This window comes from Rhinopithecus roxellana, chromosome 10, assembly GCF_007565055.1.
Source record: "Rhinopithecus roxellana isolate Shanxi Qingling chromosome 10, ASM756505v1, whole genome shotgun sequence".
Classification (NCBI taxonomy): Eukaryota; Metazoa; Chordata; class Mammalia; order Primates; family Cercopithecidae; genus Rhinopithecus; species Rhinopithecus roxellana.
Genome location: NC_044558.1, coordinates 4,583,735 through 4,607,226, shown reverse-complemented (window position 1 = coordinate 4,607,226; position 23,492 = coordinate 4,583,735). Strand labels below are relative to the sequence as shown.

The following is a 23,492-nucleotide window of genomic DNA, read 5'->3' as shown; positions in this document are numbered from 1 at the left end:
TTTTTTTTTTTATGTTCTGTACTAATAGTCCTCTGCTTCCAACCAATATTGTCAACTTTATTTTTCGTTAGTCACCAGTTTCAGATTCTGTTCCAGGAGAGTCTTTGGCTGTTGCCCTGTGCTGGGCTTATTCATTCTACTTCTGCATTGTGATATGTTTCTCATGGGATTCTATCCTTTCTTTTTTTTCCTCTTTAAGACCTTTCTCAAAACATGTTATCCAGGAATCCTTCCTCATGGTCATGTGACTTATTGCCCCTTTATTACATATTCTCAGTTCCTTTTACCATATAGGCTTATACTTTCCTACTTTGTGACTGTTTAATGTGTTTTTTTTAAAAAATGTGACTTATCTCCTTAGGTAAGTTACATTGTATAGGGTAGGGAATATATTTCCTCATGTCCTGTGGATTCTGTGTTGTAGTAATTTGTGTTTATTATTGCCCTTGATACTTAAATTGCTAAAGTACTGATTGCAAAATAATGTTACAAGTTTTTTGGGAAAGGAGCTATTTGTGTTCACAGTTTTAAAAATAATATTTGCCATGTTTGTATACTTTGGGGTTTTGTTTAAGGTTCTGCCATTACTGCAATAGCCACATCAGTGTGTCATGGCCCACCCTGTCGCCAGCTTCATCATGCCCTCATGCCTCATGGGAAAGGTGGACGTTCCTCAGTCAGTGGGATAGTGGCCACTGTGTTTGGAGCAACAGGATTCCTGGGGCGATATGTTGTCAACCACCTTGGTAAGTAAAGTTGTTGAGTTCATGTGCTCCGTTGCCATTGATCAGGATTGCCTGATGAGAAGCATGAGCTGTGATTCTCTTTGTTTTAACGGTATTATGAATTACTCGTATCTTGGATGTATGTAATCTTTATTTGTTGTGACATTAAGAGCACACTCACGTTCCTATATAGGAATTATTAAGATAGAAAGAAGGGACTCTGAAAAGCAATGGCGTCTTTAGCATGGGAAAATATTCTTTTTGTCAAATATAATATCAATTCACATACCATACTAGAATTTAAATATTTACCAAGTCACAATTGTATAATATATCGACATTATGTTAATGTTGATCCTTTTTTCAATCCATTCTCTTTTAGGACGCATGGGGTCACAGGTAATCATACCCTATCGATGTGATACATATGACATCATGCACCTTCGTCCCATGGGTGACCTGGGCCAGCTTCTGTTTCTGGTAAGGGCCTTTATGATTGATTGAAGTTGACAAATATAAATTACTAAGATCATTTTTAGGAGTGAGAGGCAGTATAATAAAGCAGTAATTTCTTCCCAGAATGGACCAAAGGCATCCTCTATTCCCAGGTCATTCTTTCAGCTAGGTTCTGGCATCTCCTTTGTCATGCAAGCTCTAGATTGGCAGTTGGCAAACTTTTTCTGTGAAGGGCCAGATAGTAAATATATCTGGCTTTGCAGGTCATAGAGTCTTTGTCATAATTACTCAGCTCTGCCTTTGTACCTGGAAGTAGCCATAGACAATATGTGCACAAATGGGCATGGCTGCATTTCAATACAATTTTATTTACAAAATGAGGCTGCAGGCTGAATTTGGCCTATGGACAATAGTTTGTCAATCCCTGCTCTAGACCTGTGCTGTCCAGTGTGGTAGCCACTGGCCACATGTGGCTACTGAGCACATGAAGTGTGGCTAGTCTGAATTGAGATATGCTGTACATATAAAATATACACCAGATTTCAAAGACTCAGTATGAAGAAAAGAATATGCAATTCATCATTAATAATTTTTTATATTTGTTGCATATTAAAATAATATTTTGGATATATTAGGTTAAATAAAATATATTATTAAAATGAATTTTACTTGTTTCTTTTTTACTCATGTGCCTCATGTTATATTTCTATTGGATAGTGCTCTATAAACATAAAAAAATCACAAATAGGGTGTATTATAACTTGATTGTTTAGTATAGATTTAGCTCAGAACAGTCGTTTCTGAGCATTCCCTTTGTCATTCTTTAATCTACAGGTTCTTCCTTTAGGCCAGTAGTTGCCAATGGGGTGAGGCAGGGGAAAGAGGATAAAGGAGGGCCATTAAGGGAGGGACTAATGGAACTCTTTGGTTGTCACAGTGATTGGAGAGCTGTCCTGGTTATTAGGTACGGGCCAGGGATGCTAAATTTCTCACAGAACACAGGACAGCCCCTTTCCACAAAGAGTTGTGCTGCCCCAAATGTCTACAGCCAAGCTATTGATTGCTATACTGTCTGGGCCTTGATGGTTCAATCTACTGATCTTACAGCTGACTTCCTGCTTGTATTGTCCTGTAAGGAATGGAGTTACACATTTTCCCTTTTAAAAAATATGTGCTAAACATCCTTAGTATCTCTAGTAATATTCATACAGATTATTTGTAATCCATTTAAATTTTGATTTATTTTCATTTCATTTTCACATACTCATTTCATTTTCACATTTTCATTTATTCTTGACTCATTGTTCACAAGCTAAGTATAATACTTATATCAGAAATTTCTTATTTCCAAAATGTTTTTCTTCTCCAAAATCTTACTATTAAATATCTTCTTGGTATGAAAGTTGCTGAAGCTTAGCTTATTCCTAGTTCTTCATGCCTTAAGTTTGTGGATCACCTTGTTAGAGCCTCACAATTGAAGTATTTAAAAAGTGATAGGTGAAAACTTTCAAACCATTGGAATTAAACCAAATGATACCTGTTCCATTATCTCTGCAGAGGTTTATTTCCTGAGTGTCTAGCATCGATGTGTGCTCTGAGCATGTTTGGACGAGCAAGACCACAGGGAACTCTGAGGCTTATATGTTTAGAGTTTATGTGTTTATTTTAGAGAAGGACTATTTGGGGTGTGAGGTGCTGATGTTCCCCACTTTAGTCTTTGCAACTGCTATCTGAATGACCACTTGGTTTACCCACCTGACTGTGTGCCTTTGGGCCTTATCCCTGAAAATTTGGTTTTCTTTTATTACGTCACTCACTGCTGTAGATTTTATGTGTATTTCACTTAATTGTCATAATAACCTCATTAGGTAAGATGTGTTTTCCAGTTTTACATGGGACTTGAAGAGATAATTTGTACCAAGTTAGTACATGGCAAACTGGGATTTGCATTTCTGTGTGTCTGATTCCAGAGCCACTTTTCTAGACTGTCTTTTAACCCACTTTCTAACATCAGTCCTAACTGGTTCTTCCTGCTGGGACTTCATCTTTTTGTTGTTGAATCTGATTTCATAGTTTGTTTTTTCTAAATTAAACAGACATTTTAGTTCTCTCTCTCTGTCTTTCATCCCCGCTTTCTTTCTCTTTTCCCTTCTTGCTCCGTCTCCTTCCCATTGCACTGACCCATGCATGTGCACTTATTTGGTGCTAAGAAATTCTTTTTACTTGTTATCTTCCATTGAAATGCTTATAGAAACCTGCCCTTGGCTCACCCTGAAGTTTTAGGTAGTTCCCTTTGACTCTTGTTTTTATGTTGTTAATGTAGAAATTACTGGATCTGGGGTTATAAAAGAGGAAAGAATTAAAAGGAAATAAGAAAATAGTCATGAATCTCCCCAACTAACACTGGTCTTTAAAAGACACTCTTCCTATCTTCAGTCTGTGAGTGGTTGCTGTCAAGAAGGGAAAGTCTCTTATCTCCCAAATGAGCCTTGCTTCTTTGGCTATATTTCAGAGTTGGAGACTTGGTTTACTGGGTTTCTTTTCAAACTTAGTAAGGAGTACTTGGGTGGACAAAAACAAATATGCTCCATTAAAAATCAATAGCCTCCTTTTTAGCTCTGTCATTTGATTACCTGAGTAAAGTGTACTTTTACCTGTTTGTCTCCAAAAGAGTAAGGGAATCAGCAGGGAGTTTGAGACATAATTTCTCTTGTAATAAATGGAGCTTGTATGAAATGGCACCATCTTACGACTACAGCAGATGGCCCACTTGGAACCTTGCGTTGAGGAGGCTGCAGAAGTGTTGAATGCTGAGGTATACCCGTATGTTTTCATCCGATTGCTTTCTGCTATTATAGGAATGGGACGCGAGAGATAAAGATTCTATCCGACGAGCAGTGGAACACAGCAATGTGGTCATCAATCTTATTGGACGAGACTGGGAAACCAAGTAAGTCTTTGACTCTCGTTTCTTCTTTGCTTTAGTCTTTCTTAGGGTTTAATAGACCTTCATTGGACACTTCTATGTGCCAGCTATCACAGTGACATTTTCAACGAGTGAATAAGGGTTGAACAATCACTTGCATACCCAGTGACACCCGTCTGGTATAAGTCAGCAGTGTGATATACTGCCCAAAAAAAGCCAGTAGGTGGTATTGGTATGGCTGGTGTTGGTCCTGTGTTTGGATTAGTCCCTTTGAGATGGGGTTAGGAAATAGGATTTTGCCTCTTCTGCTGTTTAGCAAGCTGAACATTGGTTATTCTTGTGTAGACAGTGTTCTAGATGTCTTTTCTGTGTTGTTAATTGAAGATGGCGTGAGGACTAATTTGAACAGTTCTTTGTGTGGATTGTTTGTTAACAAATAATGTTTCAATCCTATAATCCACAACACTTTGTTTACACTTCTTTTTTTAGCATTAAAGTTTGACTTAGTTTTTTAATGTATGTCTTTCTCACCAAATATTTTATAAGTTCTTTGATGAATTAGGGGTCTTATTCAACTTTTTGTCCCCCCTCATGATTAACATAGTATATCGTACAGAGTAAACATTTAGTTAATATTAATGAAATTGTTGACTGACTTTTTTTAGTTTCTTTTTTTTCCCTTGTGGGAAACAAAGTCCCAGGGGTGAGAAGTGATTCCTAACACTTCAGCAACCAGTACAGCCAGGTTTCTTTAAAGGGCCTCAGCCTCAGGATTCCTTGATAATGCAGAACATGATGTATACTGGATTTCTAACTTAGAGTAGGCCTTAAATGGTGTAGAGTAATGACAGTGCGCAGAGCTGTCAACTTTTTTTAAAAAATAATTTTGGCTTAAAAAAATTAAAAAAAGGTTTTTTTTTTAGAAATAGAGAAAGGGTTTTACAGTTTTTGCCCAGGCTAGTCTAGAACTCCTGGGCTCAAGTGATGCACCCACCTTGGCCTCCCAAAGTGCTGGGATTACAGGCGTGAGCCACCACACCTGGCCAAATTTAGCTTTAAGTTAAATCATTGCTGTTTAAAAATTTAAGTAATATGAATTTCAATACTGTTATGAAAACCAACTTATCGCATAAAGCTTTGAGAGCCTGTGTCTGGAGTTCTTAACCAATTCTTTTATTTTTTTTTTCTTCCAGAAACTTCGATTTTGAGGATGTTTATGTGAAGATTCCCCAGGCAATTGCTCAAGTGTCCAAGGAAGCTGGAGTTGAAAAATTCATTCATGTTTCACATCTGAATGCGAATATTAAAAGCTCTTCTAGATATTTGAGAAATAAGGTAAGTAACAACTTGATTTGGGAAGTGGTTCACAGAGCCAGAGTTTCTTGGCCCATTTGAAACATGATTTCAGTGAGAAGGGTTTATCATCAACATATCTAGAATTAAAAGGTTTTCTGATTCCCTGTATCCAGAACTAAGGGTGTGTGTGTGTGATATTTTGACATTTTGATTGATTGCCTTCTGTTTGCAGGGAACTGTGTTAAGGGGCTTCAGAGTTGGCTAGACTATGTTGCTGTTGGCATTCAGATACTTAAAGTTTCTTTGGGGCATCACTGAATTATACAGAAGCCATCACAGATTTCTGCCAAAGGAATCATACCTGTGTCATCTACCATGGTTAAAGGACCATGTTTCTTTCTCACCCCTTGATTGTAGTGGTTTTATGCCACTCTTAAAGGGGCAATGTGAAGGCTCAGAGTGACAGGGATTAATGTTTGCCAGGGAAGATGCCTATTCACATAGTACTTATGCTCCTTTTACTCCCAGAAATGCCATACCTAGAGACTGACCACTGTAGTTTGGTGTCAGTCTGTAACCTAAGTGAAACACGTTCATTGTTAGGGACTCAGGAGGGCTGTCAGTGTCTGACGTATGCTTAACATTTGGATTCTGCCACATGGGAGACATACTGATGTTTTGAGTCATACTGATAAGGACAACAGAGTTCCTTGATAATGGTTCCAAATTTTTGACTCGCCACATTAATTTACTGGATAAACTATTCATTAAGCACCTACTATGTATCACATATTGTATTAAGCACTGTGGCTACAGTAGTAAATGGAGAGAAAATAAGAGAATACTTGTGCCTGCCTCTGCCCAAAGCTTCATAAAATCATCAGAATTTCATGACTGTTTGGAAGGAAATGGGAGGTGTCAATGGTGAGGAAGAGAGAAGAGTCAAAGATGTCCAGCCCTCTGGCTGAAGCCACTGGGTAGATGATAGTACTGTTGAATAAGATGGGAAATACTTGAGAGGGATTAGGCTCTAGGGCAGTGACTCTTAGCCTTAGTTGCACATTAAAACCACTGAGGGAGCTTTTAAAAATTCTGATGCCTAGGCTGTGCTGCAGACCAATTAAAACAATTTCTGGGCTTGCACCTTCAGCACCAGTATTTTTTAACTCTCTCTAGGTAATTCCAAGGGCAGCAAAGATTGAGGAGCACTATTTGACTTGAGAGAATGGAAGATGATTGAGTTTTGGACTCATGTTTCAGGTGCATTTCAGATGTGTGTCAATCTTCCAGGTAACTGGTATGTAGGGTCAGAAGAGAGGTCAGAAGAGAGGTCTGGGTTGGAGACAGAAATGTGGGAGTTACCAGCATTTCTTGTTAATTGAAGTAATGAGAGGGATGAAGATGGCTGAAGATTGAGAAGGGAGTTTCAGATTGGGCCCAGAACATACCAATGGTTGGTAATCTGGTAGAGAAGGAAGCACGTGTAGAAACCCTAACCAATCAAACAGAAAGACTAAGCAGGACATGATAAGGCAGAAGGGAAACCAGGAGAGTACAGTGCTAGTGAAGCCATGGCAAGACAGTCTCACAGGAGGAAGTGAATCCTTATGAATGCCATTGAGAAGTCAAGCAACATGATAACTGTAAAGTCACCTTGGATCTACTGACTTGGAGGTCATTGATGATCTTATCAAGAATAGATTCAGTGCAAAGGTTGGAGCAGAATCCAGAATGCGGGTGAGTGAAGAGTGAGTTGGAACTGAGGAAGTGGGAATGGTAAGGATAGGTACGTTTTCAGGTAGCTTGACTGGCAAGAGGAAGATGAAAGACTGAGAGGATAGAAGCTGGAGGGGGCTGTGGAGTTGTTATTTTGTTTTTTAAGGTAGAGGATCTACATTGTTTAAATGCTGGTAGGGAGATGCTGGTAAAAAGAGTGAAGCTGAAGGTGTGGAAGAGACAGTAAATTGCACAGGTTCCTGAGAAAGTGAAAGGACATGAGCTCTAAAGCATGGGAAGTGGCACTGTTCCTCCCATCAGGTAAGACAGAAGGAGAAAATTGTGCTTTATATACCAGAGTTTGTAGATTTAGTGGTGAGAGCTTGAGGTGATTTTTCCTCTACTGCCTTATATTTTTTTTTTTATTAGAAGGCAAAGTCATTAACTGGAAGGAAGAGAAAAGAAAGGGATGTCTGAAATTTGAATAGAATAGAAAATATTTCAGATTGACTCATGGGAAAGTAAATTAATTAGAGGAGGAAAACACGATTTTGGGAAAATGTTGAGGGCCCGGTAAAAATTGGAGGCATGAATTTATAGTGGTACCAATTCATGATTTTTATTGATTTGTTTTCCTGCCAGCTGCTCAAGGCAGTAGGAGTACATGGCTCAAGGGAGGCAAATGGAGTTCTTCTAGGATTAGAATTTTGCCTGGTGGCTAGAGTAAAGGACAAAGGGTGGTTTGCAATGTTGGCAAGAGAGTGATGAGAAGATGGCCTGTGGGACCTAATCTGGAATTCAGAGGGGAGGACAGGAACAATCGGAAGAGCTGATACAGGGGAAGCAGATTCAGTATACTAGAGTTCTTGAGAAGGTTGAGAAACAGGTATCCTGGGAGCAGATGAACAAAGAACAAGCAGGCTGGAAATTGTAGGAAATGGACATCCAAGAGTAGGATGTCTTCATGTAATAGCTCAGAAGAAGAGCAATTCTAGATGTTGATATGGTAGTGGTGAAACTGAGTTAAGAATGGTAGAGGTGGAAGGAAGAGGAGGTCATTGGAGTTGAGCAGCTCAAGAACCTGAGAAGTCCAAGCCCACTTGGACGTTGATGTCCCCCCAGTGGTGGTGGAAGTAGAAAGGAAGACTGAATCAGGTGCTGATGTCTTCGTCGAACAAGAAGGCTTGCCTAGGAGGCTAGGAGATGATAACAAGTAAGGATGGTACAGCAATTGAGATCAGGAAGATTAGTGACTCTATCCCCACCTCCTTTGGATATGTAGGTACTGCTGACGCTTCCATTATTGTAGCCCACTGCCACCATACTGTCCTTTTCCTAGCAGGCTGCTAGATGGTTGACACAAACTAGAGAATCTGTAAATCGAAGGAAAAATGGAGGCTGAAAAAATTCTACTTTGATTTTTCTCCTTCTTCAATGTAAGCTTCCCTTAAAATAAAAAAATAGGAAGAGACCCAACCAAAGCTATAAGGTGCAGGACATTTTTGTGGATTATATTTTTTAAAAGTTCTGTGTAACTGAGTTTTATGAATTACACGATTACCTTTATCTGGAGGAAAATATCACCTTTGAAATACAAGTCGTGTCTTAATAGTGGAAAGAGTGGATGCTTTATTCACTTGTCTCAAAACTCAAAACAAGTTTGTCTGATTGTCATTTAGGCTGTTGGAGAGAAAGCAGTGAGAGATGCATTTCCAGAAGCCATTATCATAAAGCCGTCAGACATCTTTGGAAGAGAGGATAGATTCCTTAATTCTTTTGCACGTACGTATTCTTTCTTGATGGTAGAAGAGAGGGATACTGATTAACCAAGTTGAAGTTGCTCAAGCTAACAGTTTTCTCTGATTGACAGACTCAGGATATATTTTTTCTTTCCTAGTTGCCTTTTTCTCCCCTAAGTTTGTATTTTCGTAGTCAGTGTAGTCTTTGTTATATTCCATATCAAAAGAAGCAACTTAGATTAATAGAAAGAGCATGAACTTGGGAGTCAGAGACTTGAGGTTAAGTCTTGGCCCAGCTAACTCTGTGACTTGGCAGATATTCGAATATCACATGGAATAGTTTCTTTATCCTAAAATCCCCTCCCTGTGTTATACGTATTGATTCTTACCCTCCTACCTACCCCCAACCCCAGACAACCACTGACCTTTTTATTGTCTCTGTAGTTTTGCCTTTTCCAGGATATTATATATATGGTTAGAATCATGCAGTAGGTAGCCTTTTTAGGCGGACTTCTTTCATTTAGCAATATGCATTTAAGGTTCTTTCATTTCTTTTCGTAGCTTGATACCTCATTTCTTTATGTAGCTGAATAGTATTCCACAGTGTGGATTCCATTGTACTGGATATTGGTTTAACCAGTTTAGATGTTTCTATCTTGTTTTTCCCCCTGTTGCTTGTGTCCACCTAACATCTGTAATAATTTCTACTTAAAAAATCTGTGGTAAAATATACGTAGTATAAAATTTCCCATCTGCTATGGGCTAAATTGTGCCCCCTCATAATTCGTATGTTGAAGCCTTAACACCATTGTGAATTTATTTGGAGTTAGGACTTTTGGAGGTAAGTAAGGTTAAATGAGGCCATAAGGATGAGGTCATAATTCAGTAGGATTGGTGGCCTTATAAGAAGAGGCAAAAAGAGAGATCTCTCTCTCCCTGTGTGCACATACTGAGAAAAGGCCACAGCAAGAAATCTGCTGTCTACAAGCCAGAAAGAGAGCCCTCACCAGGAACCAAACTGGCTGGCAGTTTGATCTTGAATTTGCCAGCCTCCAGATCTGTGAGAAAATACATTTTTATTGTACAAGCCACCCGGTTGATGGTATTTTGTTGTGGTAGCCTGAGCAGACCAAAGTAGATTTTGGTACCAAGAAGTGGGGTGCTGCTGTAACAAATACCTAAAAATGTGAACGTGCCTTTGCAACTAGGTAAAGGTAGAGGGTAGAAGAGTTTTGAGGTACCTGGTAGAAATATGGACGTTAAGGGTGATTTTTGTAAGGTCTCAGATGAAAATGAATAATATGTCATTGGAACTAGAGGAAAGGTGACCCATATTATAAAATGGCAAAGAAATTGGCTGACCTGTGTGTGTTCTAGTAGAAGGTAGAACTTGTGAGTGATGAAATTGTTTATTCAGCTGAGAAGATTTCTAAGTACAAAGTATTGAAGAAATGCCTTGGTTCCTCCCGACTGCTTATAATAAAATACAAAAAGAGAGAAAGATGAAATGAAGAAGGACTTGTTAAGCAAAAGGAACTAGAACCTGAAGATTTGGAAAATTCTCAGCTTATCCATATTGCAAAAAATGCGAAAGCTTGTTTTGAAGAGAACACTAAGAGTATGGCTGAACAACCATTTGATGAGATTGTGGATGCAACTCACAAACTAATAAACTATCTCAGCAGAAACCAGGAATAGAGATGAGATTACATCAGCAAAGTCACCACCAGTTTGAACTAGAAGGGGCAGAATGAAAGAAGCCTGTCAGACTTCTGATATCCTACAGAACCAGACCATAGAGCTATTTGGCGGTGAATTTGAGCTATTCTTCAAGAAAAGGGAAGAATGACCCCAAAAGTGGTTCAGAGATGTTTAGAACCACCTCTTTGGTTTCAAAGGATGGGGCCATTGCCTCACTTTAAACAGACCATATGGTCTGTGTCAGAGGCCTTGGAGGTGGGACCACCCAGAGTCTTGGAGGTACAGCTGCCTGATCCTTGGGACGGTAGCCCTCTGGAACCTTTGAGGTGTGACCGTCTGCCCAGCAGAGCTACTGGGGTGGGACTACTGCCCCAGTAGGTCCTGGAAGTTAGAACTACCGCTTCAGTGGGTCCTGAAGGTGAGACTACCACCTCTGTGAATCTAGAAGGCAATGCGTCTAGGCAGAGAAGATTATTCTTGATTTTTATAGCCACCCTAATGGTTGTAAGGTGGTATTTCATTGTGTGTGTTTTTGATTAGATTCTAAAATCTAATAGAATTTACCTTGCTAAGTTTTGGGCTTGCTTGGGACTTGTCACCCTTTCTTCTTTCTTACGTCTTCCTTTTAGAATAGGAATGTCTATCTTATGCCTGTCTCACCGCTGTATTTTGGAAGCACGTAACTTGTCTGGTTTCATATGTTCATAGTTAGGAATTTTGCCTCAGGATGACCCATATCTTGAGTCTTATCTATATCTGATTTAGATAATATTTGGATGAGACTTTGGAGTTCAGAGTCTTAAGACTGAGACAGGATTAAGACCCTTTTAACTATTTATAAGAATACAGTTTTACATTGTTGTACAACCAATCCCCAGAACTTTTTCTTCTTGTAAAACTGAAATTCTGTACCCCTTAAACAACTCCCTGTTCCCTCCTTCCCCCCAGCCCCTGGCAACTACCATTCTGCTTTTGGTTTCTATGAATTTGACCGCCTCATATAGGTGCAATCATCCATCATTTGTCTTTTTGTAGCTGGCTTATTTGACTTAGTATAATATGCTCAAGGTTCATCCATGTTGTACCGTGTGATGTGATTTCCTTCCTGCTGAACACTGAATAATACTCTGTTGTTTGTGTTTACCACATTCTGTCTAATAAGCCGCCCATCAATGGATACTGGGGTTGCTTCCCACCTTTGGCTTTTGTGAATAATGCTGCAGTGACCATGGATGTACGAAATATCCCTGATTTCAGTTATTTGTGGTATGTACTGAGAAGTGGAATTCTGTATCATGTGGTTTATCTATTTTTACTTTTTCGACAAGCTACCATAGTGTATTCCATAGTGGCTGCGCCATTTTGCATTGCCACCAACAGTGCACAAAGTTTCCAGTTTCTCCAGGTCCTTGTCAACATTTGTTATTTTCTGGTTTTTTGATAATAGCCATCCTAATGGTTGTAAGGTGGTAGTTCATTGTGTGTGGTTTTGTTGTTTTTGTTTTTGAGGTTGGGTCTTGCTCTGTCACCTAGGCAGTGATAAAATCGCAGCTCACTGCAGCCTTAAACTCCTGGGCTCAGGGGATACTCTTGCCTCAGTTTCCTACATAGGTGGGATTACAGATATGTACCACCACACCTGGCTAAAAATATATAAATATATTTGTAGAGACAGGTCTTGCCCTCTTGCCCGGGCTGAACTCGAACTCCTGGCCTCAAGCAGTCTTTTTGCCTCAGCCTCCCAAAGTGCTGGGATTATAGGCATGGGCCACCATGCCTGGCCACAATGTGGTTTTGATTTATGTTTTCCTAATGATTAGTGACATTGAGCATCTTTTCATGTGCTTTTTGGCTACTTTATTATTTGGAGAAATGTCTATTCATGTCCTTGGCTAATTTTTTAAATTGGGTTGTTTATTTTTTGTTATCGAGTTGTAGGAGTTTATTTATTCAGAACATTAAATGCTTATCAGACTTGTGATTTGTAAAATTTTCTCTCATTTTTTAGTTTGCCTCTTCACTCTGTTAATTGTGTTCTTTGCGGCGCAGAAGTTTTTAATTTTGATGTAGTCAGGTTTATCTATTTTTACTTTTGTTGCCTGTGCTTTTAGTATTGTGTCTAAGGAGTCGTTGCCAAGTCCAATGCCATGAAGCTTTCTCCTTTTGTTTTTGTCTAAGAGTTTCAGTTTTAGCTCTTAGGTTTAGGTCTTTGATCCATTTTGACTTAGTTTGGGTATATGGTATGAGGTAAGGGTCCAATTTTATTCTTTTGCATGTGGAGATCCAGTATGTTGAAAAGATTATCTTTCCCTATTGAATGGTCTTGGTGCTTTTGTTGGAAATCATTTGACCATATATGCAAGAGTTGTTTTTCTCTATTTCATTGCTCTGTATGTTTGTCTTTATGCTACTGTTTTGATCACTACACTGTTTTGATTACTGTGCCTTTGTAATAAGTTTTGAAATCAGAAAGTGTGAGACTTCCAAAAATTTGTTCTTTTTCAAGATTGTTTTGGCTGTTTAAAGGAATCCCTTTAAAGTCCATATGAATTTTAGGATGCAGTTTTCTATATTTCTGCAAAAATAAAAAGCCATTGGGATTTTGATAGGGATTGCATTAAATCTGAGATTGCTTTGGGTAGAATTGACATGTGTCTTAGTCCATTTTGTGGTGCAACAAATGTTGAGTAATCTATAAAGAAGAGAAATTTATTTCTAACAGTTCAGGAGGCTGGGAATCTCAAGATCCAGGTGCTGTCATCTGGTGAGGGCTTTCTTGCTATGTGCTTACATGGTATAAGGTGGAAGGGTAAAAGGGACAAATGCTATATCCCCACATGGCAGAAGACGAGAAGAGCAAGCTAGGTGAATGCTGCATGAAGCTTCCTTTATGAGATCCTTAATCCCACTCATGAGGGAGCACGTCTGAACTTTGGAGGGAACATATTTAAACCATAGCGACATCCTGACAATGTTAAGTCTTCCATTCCATGAACTTGGGATGCCTTTCCATTTAATTGTGCCTTTAATTTCTTTCAGCAGTGTTTTATGGTTTTCAGCCTATGTGTCTTTTGCCACTTTGATAAAGTTTATTTTTAAGTATTTTATTCTTTATTGTATTATTGTGAATAATTTCTACTCTTTTTTTTTGAGACGGAGTCTCACTCTGTCGCCCAGGCTGGAGTGCAGTGGCACGATCTTGGCTTACTGCAACCTCTGCCTCCCGGGTTCAAGCGATTCTCCGGCCTCAGCCTCCCAAGTAGCTGGGACTACAGGTGTGTGCCAACATGCCCAGCTAATTTTTGTATTTTTAGTAGAGATGGAGTTTCACCATATTGTCCAGGCTGGTCTCAAACTCCTGACCTTGTGATCCACCCGTCTTGGCCTCCCAAAGTGCTGGAATTACAGGCATGAGCCACTGTACCCGGCCTAATTTCTACTCTTAAATGCTTTAATAAAAAAAATAATAAAAACTTTTTTAACCTAACATTTAAACTACTTGGGATTTGTTTTAGTTTGTGGTGAGAACTAAAACATTATCTCACGGTTTTTTTCAAATAGCAGAATAATTGTGCCAGCACCATATATCAACTAATATTTCCATCAGGCCCTTTTTTTACAGATGTGCTGTATCACTCATCTGTGGATACAGCAGCAGAACGCATCTAGATATTAACTAGATAGACAGCTCATCTGTTCTGTTGCCGTATCAACAGGTAAGTATGATAAGGAGGAAGAGTTCTGTGTTTCTCCTTAGAATGAGTGCAGCTAGAGTCCAGTCTTGGGCATGGTGATGCCTTTAGCATTGCAGAGCAGACTAGTTGTCAAGCCATTTGACCTCTATTCTTTGTTCTTCACGGTTTTAAACGTTTGGCCTTTTTATTTTCCGTGTTTGTTATCTGGAAAGCTAATGACTGCCTTTTGTAAGTGCATTTACTTCCTCAGAGTCAGCTACATTCATTATATTATTTCTGTTATGCACAATAATTATGTTAATCTTAAGATTGTTGGGTCTTGGCCGGGCGCGGTGGCTCAAGCCTGTAATCCCAGCACTTTGGGAGGCTGAGACGGGCGGATCACGAGGTCAGGAGATCGAGACCATCCTGGCTAACACGGTGAAACCCCGTCTCTACTAAAAATACAAAAACTAGCCGGGCGAAGTGGCGGGCGCCTGTAGTCCCAGCTACTCGGGAGGCTGAGGCAGGAGAATGGCGTGAACCCGGGAGGCGGAGCTTGCAGTGAGCTGAGATCCGGACACTGCACTCCAGCCTGGGCGACAGAGCGAGACTCCGTCTCAAAAAAAAAAAAAAAAAAAAAAGATTGTTGGGTCTTATAGCAACTTAAGCCTTCTCAGTATAGTTCTCATTCTTTCTTCCTCTAGATATGCATCAGTTTGGTCCTATACCCCTTGCTTCTTTGGGCTGGAAGACAGTTAAACAACCAGTATATGTAAGTACTTGGATGAAGGGGGTCAGAAAGGGATTTTTGATGAATTCAGATTTGAGTGATCAGGTTTCTGGTTTTGTCCTAATTTAGTAACTCTGTCATTTTCTTTGTCAACTTGTGTCAGCTAGCTCCCTCTCAGTTTCCTTAAGAGGTACATGCCTTCTCTGTGTCTTGTTTATTCATTTAAGAAAAAATTATTGAACTCCTAATGTGCTAGACACATCATACATGTCACGTATCACTAGGGAAATAAAGATATTAACTAGATAGACACAAATTGCTGTTCTCAAATTGCTTTCAGTCTGAGGCAGATAAATAAAGCAGTTATTGTACAATGTGGTGAGTGCTATGATAAGGAGAGGGTTTTATGTAATTACATCAGAAGGGCACCTAATCTAGACTTGGGCATCTCAGAAGGAAGGACGTTTAGGGTAAAACCTTAAAGATGACTAAAGGTAAGCCTGATGAAGGGAGTTGGGGAAGAGTATTGCATGTGGAGGGAACAGTATATACAGGGGCCCAGAGGTGAAAGAGCATGTTGGGTTCCATGTTAGATTGAACCAAGTTTTCTCAGTAGTGGCACTATTGACATTTTGAGCCAGATAATTCTTCGTTATGGGGGTTGTTGAAGGATGTTTGGCAGCATTCCTACCCTCTAGCCACTAGACGCCAGTCACACAACATCCTTCAGATGTGACAACTGAAAAGGACTCCAGACAGTTGTCAACTGTCCCCTGGGGGCCAAAATCACTATTACTATTTTTGAAAATCAAAATGGTAGAATATTAGCAATTCCATATGGTTCAGCCTAATAGTTTGTGATGGTTAATAAGAGAGTTGGGAGTGGTAAGAGATGAGCTTGGCAAGTTGTGGGCAAAAGCAAATCAGAAAGGCCTCAAGCTATCTGAGGGTAAGTGCATTCCTACTACAGAAAATACTTGGCTGAGCCTTGGATTATACGTACTTGGAAAATACTTGGATAGCAGGGATTATTTGAGCTCTTGGGAAGACTCATTCTTTTAAGAAGCTTCCTGGGAATAGATAATGCCATTATTTTAATTTCACATTTTCTTTGTTGAGATCAGTGTGGCCTTCGTCCTTTCTCCTTCCTTCCCTCCTTTTTCCCTTCTTTCCTTTCTTTCTATCTCTCCATCTCCCGTTCTCTCTCTTTTTCAACAATTACTTAAACATATATTATAATTTCTTATAGGTCGTAGATGTGTCCAAAGGAATTGTTAATGTAGTTAAGGATCCCGACGCCAGCGGGAAAACCTTTGCTTTCGTTGGGTAAGTGCTTAGAGTTTGAATTTAAAAATGTGCTATTATAATGAAGGAATCAATATCTACATTAGTTACTAACAGATTTATTTGTTGCACTTTTATAATATCAGAATCTCCTCATTGCTTGCATTAAATCAGAATTTGAGGGAACCTGGAATCTACTTTAATGAATGATTCTCCTGTTACCAAAGTCTGAGAACCAGTGCCCTAAACTATTACATATACTTAGTCCCGTGACCCTTAGAGATGGTTTTGTACTACTCCAGTGATGTTTTTTTTTTTTTTTGAGACGGAGTCTCACTCTGTCGCCCAGGCTGGAGTGCAGTGGCCGGATCTCAGCTCACTGCAAGCTCCGCCTCCCGGGTTTACGCCATTCTCCTGCCTCAGCCTCCCGAGTAGCTGGGACTACAGGCGCCCGCCACCTCGCCCAGCTAGTTTTTTGTAGTTTTTAGTAGAGACGGGGTTTCACCATGTTAGCCAGGACGGTCTCGATCTCCTGACCTCGTGATCCGCCCGTCTCAGCCTCCCAAAGTGCTGGGATTACAGGCTTGAGCCACTGCGCCCGGCCTCCAGTGATGTTTTTAAATATAAAAGGATATTGCTGTAAATTCTAAAACACAAACAAAACACTTTCAGGGAGTGAGTATGGTTATAAAACCACATTAATTTTGATGGAGTATCACAATGACCCCAGATACTGAAAATGGGTGGTTTATAGCACAATTACTAGTGCTATGCAAGATTGATTATTTCTTTTATGCTCTTTGCTAAAATTTGCTCTCAGAAAAAAATGGGTGCAGTTAAGCTACGTGACTTATCTGAAATTACTAAATCATGTCACAGCTAAGCTTAGGACTTTTTTTTCTGAATTAACTAAAAGTCAAAAACTAAGACTTCATTTGCCAAGTTGAGAGGTATCAAATTCATCTAGTAAGTGGTTCAGAACACTGTGATTCTGTGAAGCACACTAGTGACAGTTGGCATCTGTGAAAGTGAAGTATCTGGCTCAGTAATTAAGGGATAGCCTAATTCCTAAGAAATATTTGCCTCTAGAGGAAAAGGACACTTTTCTCCTTCAGCCAAGAGGCATAGAATATATTCCCAGAATTCTGAAGCTATACATTGTTATGTTGCACTATTATTATTTAACAAACAACTTTTTTCAGTGTGAAAAGCTCTTGGTTTTCCATGTCAACTAGCAGCTGTGAAACATATTTCTCCTTTTTAGTTCTCAGTTTGGTACATTAGCATGCAATCAGTTATATAGTCTAGGGAAGAATTGCAATTCAATATATTCAATACAGGTTTCATAAAATACTCAACACAAAAGACATTATTTCTAGTGAAGAGGTACATGGACTAGGATTTCAGAGAATAAATGAGCAGAAATGGCTTTGTGAACTTTACTTGCTCCCACTCTGGATGAGTTGCACATTTTTCTTTTTACCTTTGCCCAGCCACTATCCTCTTGTCTGGGCTCCAGTAAGTCATTCTTGTCTGGTGTAATGATGGGAAAAATAATACTAGACATTGCCATGTAGATATTTTTCCTCTTGAAATTGTAGATACACATCTACACATTTCTTGTCTCTTCAACTCCAGGAAAAAATCTTTGCTTTTTCCTCTGATATTTTGAGGCTAAGGCAGTGGCATAGACTGTAATTTAACTCCTAGGTTTTTTGTAGTTATGAGTTATATTATGTTGATCCATTCTATTTGCCATTCATTCATAAAATACCTATTGATACACACTAATACATACACACAACTGTGATGATGAATAAACACATTCAGCAAAATCACGATGTATAAAATCAGCATAGAAAAATGAATATATACTAGTAAATGAACAATCTGAAAATAAAATTAAGAAAATGATTTTATTCACAGCAGCATCAAAAATAATAGAATATTTAAGTGTAAATTTAACAATTAAATTTGTTGTATTATACCTAATAAGCAACAAGACATCCCATGTTTATGGATTGGATGAGTCAGTATGATTAAAAGGATAAGTTCCTTCAAATTGATCAACGAATTCAACTTAATTTTATCAAAATTCCAACAGACTTTTTTGCAGAAGTTGATAAATTGATTCTAAATTTATATAGTAATGCAAAGACTGACAATAGACAAAACCATTAAGTTTCATAATTTCAAAACTTAACAGCTGTAATTATCAAGATAGTGTGGTACTGACATAAAAATTGACATATAGATGAATTAACCAGAATTGACAGTTCAGAAATAAATCTTTATGGACAACTGATTTTTGAAAAAGGTGGTATGGCATTTCAAAGGGGAAAGGATAGTCTTTTTAACAAATGGTTTTGGGATATCCACATTAAAAAAAGATGAACTTAGACTCCTACCTCGCACTGTACATGAAAAAATTAAAATAGTTCTGACACTTCAGTGTAAAAGTTATAAAACAAGGATTGCTGGCCAGATGGCCGAATGGGAACACCTCCAGTCTGCAGCTCCCAGTGAGACTGATGCAGAAGGCGAGTGATTTCTGCATTTCCGACTGAGGTACCCGGTTCATCTCATTGGGACTGGTTGGACAGTGGGAGGTTGGACAGTGGGAGTGCAGCCCAAGGAGGGTGAGCCAAAACAGGGTGGGGTGTCGTCTCACCTGGGAAGCTTAAGGGATCGGGGAACTCCCTCTCCTATCCAAGGGAAGCCATTAGGGACTGTACCATGCGCTGTGGCCCAGATACTGTGCTTTTCCCACTGTCTTTGCAATCCACAGACCAGGAGATTCACTCTGGTGCCCATACCTCCAGGGCCCTGGGTTTCGAGCACAAAACGGCAACTGTTTGGGCAGACACTGAGCTAGCCACAGTAGTTTTTTTCCATACCCCAGTGGCACCTGGAATGCCAGTGAGACAGAACCTTTCACTCACCTGGAAAGTGGGCTGAAGCCAGGGAACCAAGTGGTCTGGCTTGGTGGGTCCCACCCCCACAGAGTCCAGCAAGCTAAGATCCACTGGCTTGAAATTCTCGCTGCTAGTACAGCAGTCTGAGCTCGACCTGGGACGTATGAGCTTGGGAGGGAGGGGCATCTGCATTGCTGAGGCTTGAGAAGGTGGTTTTACCCTGACAGTATAAACAGAGCCACCAGGAAGTTCAAGCTGGGCAGAGGCCACTGCAACTCAGCAAAACCACGGTGGCCAGACCGCCTCTCCAGATTCCCTCCTCTCTGGGCAAGACATCTCTGAAAAAAAGGCAGCAGCCGCAGTCAGGGACTTATAGATAAAACCCCACCATCCTGGGACAGAGCACCTGGGGGAAGGGGCAGTTGGGGGTGCAGCTTCAGCAGACTTAAACGTCCCTGCCTGGCAGCTCTGAAGAAAGCAGCGGATCTCCCAGCACAGCATTTGAGCTGTGATAAGGGACAGACTGCCTCCTCAAGTGGGTCCCTGACCCACATGTGTCCTGACTGGGAGATATGTCCCTGTAGGGGCCAACAGACACCTCATACAGGGGAAATCTGTTTGGCATCTGGCAGGGGCCCTCTGGGACGAAGCTTCCAGAGGAAGGAACAGGCAACAATCTTTGCTGTTCTGCAACCTCTGCCAGTGATACCCTAGCAAACAGGGTCTGGAGTGGACCTCTAGCAGACCTGCAGCAGAGGGGCCTGTTAGAAGGAAAACTAACAAACAGAAAAGAATAGTATCAACATCAACAAAAAGGACATTCACTCAGAGACCCCAGCCAAAGGTCACCGACTTCAAAGACCAAATGTAGATAAATCCATGAAGATGGGGAGAAACCAGTGCAGAAAGTCTGAAAATGCCAAAAACTAGAAAGCCTCTTCTCCTCCAAAGGATTACAACTCCTTACCAGCAAGAAAACAAAACTGGATGGAGAATGAATTTGATGATTTGACAGAAGTAGACATGTTCTAACCCAATGCAAGGAAGCTAAGAACCTTGAGAAAAGGTTAGATGAATTGCTAACTAGAATAACCAGTTTAGAGAAAAACATAAATGACCTGATGGAGCTGAAAACCACAGCATGGGAACTTTGTGAAGCATACACAAGTATCAATAGCTGGATTGATCAAGTGGAAGAAAGGATATCAGAGATTGAAGATCAACTCAATGAAATAAAGCGAAAATACAAGATTAGAGATAAAAGAGTGAAAAGAAACGAACAGAACCTCCAAGAAATATAGGCCTATGTGAAAAGACCAAATCTACATTTGGTTGGTGTACCTGAAAGTTATGGGGAGAATGGAACCAGGAACCAATTTGGAATACTCCAGGAGAACTTCCCCAACCTAGCAAGGCAGGCCAACATTCAAATTCAGGAAATACAGAGAACACCACAAAGATACTCCTTGAGAAGAGCAACCACAAGACACATAATTGTCAGATTCACCACGGCTGAAATGAAGGAAAAAATATTAAGGGCAGCCAGAGAAAAAGGTCAGGTTACCTACAAAGGGAAGCCCATGAGACTGACAGTGGATGTCTCAGCAGAAACCCTCCAAGCCAGAAGAGAGTGGGGGCCAATATTCAACATTCTTAAAGAAAAGAATTTTCAACCCAGGATTTCGTATCCAGCCAAACTAAGTTTCATAAGCAAAGGAGAAGTGAAATCCTTTACAGACAAGCACATGCTGAGAGATTTTGCCACCACCAGGCCTGCCTTACAAGAAGAGCTCCCGAGAGAAGTACTAAACATGGAAAGGGTCAACTGATACCAGCCACTGCAAAAACAAACCAAATTCTTAAGACCATTGACACTATGAAGAAACTGCATCAATTCATGGGCAAAATAACCAGCTAGCATCATAATGACAGGATCAAATTCACACATAACAATATTAACCTTAAATGGAAATGGACTAAATGGCCCCGTTAAAAGACACAGACTGACAAATTGGAGAAAGGGTCAAGACTCATCAATTTGCTGTATTCAGGAGACCCATTTCATGTGCAAAGACACACATAGGCTCAAAATAAAGGGATGGAGGAATATTTACCAAACAAATGAAAAGCAAAAAAAGAAAAAAAAAAAAGCAAGAGTCGCAATCCTAGTCTGATAAAACAGACTTTAAACCAACAAAGATCAAAAGAGACAAGGGCATTACATAATGGTAAAGGGATCAATGCAACAAGAAGAGCTAACTATCCTGAATATATATGCACCCAATACAGGAGCACCCTGATTCGAAAATCAAGTTCTTAGAGACCTGCAAAGAGACTTAGACTCCTACACAATGAAAGTGGGAGACTTTAACACCCCACTGTCAATATTAGAAAGATCAATGAGACAGAAAATTAACAAGGATATCCACGACTTGAACTCAGCTCTGGAGCAAGCAGATCTAATAGACATCTACAGAACTCTTCACCCCAAATCAACAGAATATAATTTATTCTCAGCACCACATCACACTTATTCTAAAATTGGCCACATAATTGAAAGTAAAATACTCCTCAGCAAATGCAAAAGAACAGAAATGACAGTCTCTCAGACCACAGTGCAATCAAATTAGAACTCAGGATTAAGGAACTCACTCAAAACTGCACAACTACATGGAAACTGAACCACCTGCTCCTGAATGACTGCTGGGTAAATAACGAAATGAAGGCAGAAATAAAGATGTTCTTTGAAACCAATGAGAACAATGACACAATGTTCCAGATTCTCTGGGACACATTTAAAACAGTGTGTAGAGGGAAATTTATTGCACTAAATGCCCACAAGAGAAAGCAGGAAAGATCTCAAATCGACACCCTAACATCACATTTAAAAACTAGAGAAGCAGGAGCAAACAAATTTAAAAAGCTAGCAGAAGGCAAGAAATAGCTAAGATCAGAGCAGAACCAAAGGAGATAGAGACACGAAAAACCCTTCAAAAAATGAATGAGGCCGGGCGCGGTGGCTCAAGCCTGTAATCCCAGCACTTTGGGAGGCCGAGACGGGCGGATCACGAGGTCAGGAGATCGAGACCATCCTGGCGAACACGGTGAAACCCCGTCTCTACTAAAAATACAAAAAAACTAGCCGGGCGAGGTGGCGGGCGCCTGTAGTCCCAGCTACTCGGGAGGCTGAGGCAGGAGAATGGCGTAAACCCGGGAGGCGGAGCTTGCAGTGAGCTGAGATCCGGCCACTGCACTCCAGCCCGGGCGACAGAGCGAGACTCCGCCTCAAAAAAAAAAAAAAAAAAAAAAAAAAAAAAAAAAAAAAAATGAATGAATCCAGGAGCTGGGTTTTTTTGTTTTTTTTGTTTTGTTTTGTTTTGTTTGACAACATAGATAGACTGCTAGCCAGACTAATAAAGAAGAAAAAAGGATCAAATAGATGCAATAAAAAATGATAAAGGGGATATCACCACCGATCCCACAGAAATACAAAGTACCATCAGAGAATACTATAAACACCTCTATGCAAATAAACTAGAAAGTCTAGAAGAAGTGGATAAGTTCCTGGACACATATACCCTCCCAAGACTAAACCAGGAAGAAGTTGAATCCCTTAATAGACCTATAACAAGTTCTGAAATTGAAGTAGCAAGTAATAGCATACCAACCAAAAAAAAAGTCCAGGACCAGATGGATTCACAGCTGAATTATTCCAGAGGTACAAAGAGGAGCTGGTACCATTCCTTCTGAAACTATTCCAATCAATCGAAAAAGAGGGAATCCTCCCTAACTCATTTTTTGAGGCCAGCATCATCCTAATACTAAAACCTGGCAGAGACATAACAAAAAAAGAAAATTTCAGACCAATATCTCTGAAGAACATTGATGCGAAAATCCTCAATAAAATACTGGCAAACTGAATCCAGCAGCACATCAAAAAGCTTATCCAGCGTGATCAAGTCGGCTTCATCCGGGGATAAAAGGCTGGTTCAACATACGCAAATCAATAAATGTAATCCATCACATAAACAGAACCAATGACAAAAACCATGTGAATATCTCAATAGTTGCAGAAAAGGCCTTCGACAAAATTCAGCAGCCCTTCATGCTAAAAACCCTCAATAAACTAGGTATTGATGGACCATATCTCAAAATAATAAGAGCTATTTATGACAAATGCACAGCCAATATCATACTGGAAGCATTCCCTTTGAAAATCGGCACAAGACAAGGATGCCCTCTCTCACCACTCGTGTTCAACGTAGTATTGGAAGTTCTGGCCAGGACAATTAGGCAAGATAAAGAAAGGGTATTCAATTAGGAAAAG

At 39.9% G+C, this 23,492-nt stretch overlaps 1 protein-coding gene across 1 annotated transcript in view; it reads left to right on the top strand.

The window, feature by feature from the left end:
* NDUFA9 (NADH:ubiquinone oxidoreductase subunit A9) overlaps window positions 1-23,492 on the top strand; it is a 39,216-nt gene that overhangs the window by 4,658 nt on the left and 11,066 nt on the right. The window contains exons 2-8 of the mRNA XM_010359159.2: window positions 576-746; window positions 1,108-1,205; window positions 4,040-4,131; window positions 5,301-5,442; window positions 8,799-8,901; window positions 14,941-15,008; window positions 16,216-16,292. Coding sequence (XP_010357461.1) covers window positions 576-746; window positions 1,108-1,205; window positions 4,040-4,131; window positions 5,301-5,442; window positions 8,799-8,901; window positions 14,941-15,008; window positions 16,216-16,292 — 751 coding nt within the window. The remainder of the gene's footprint in view (window positions 1-575; window positions 747-1,107; window positions 1,206-4,039; window positions 4,132-5,300; window positions 5,443-8,798; window positions 8,902-14,940; window positions 15,009-16,215; window positions 16,293-23,492) is intronic.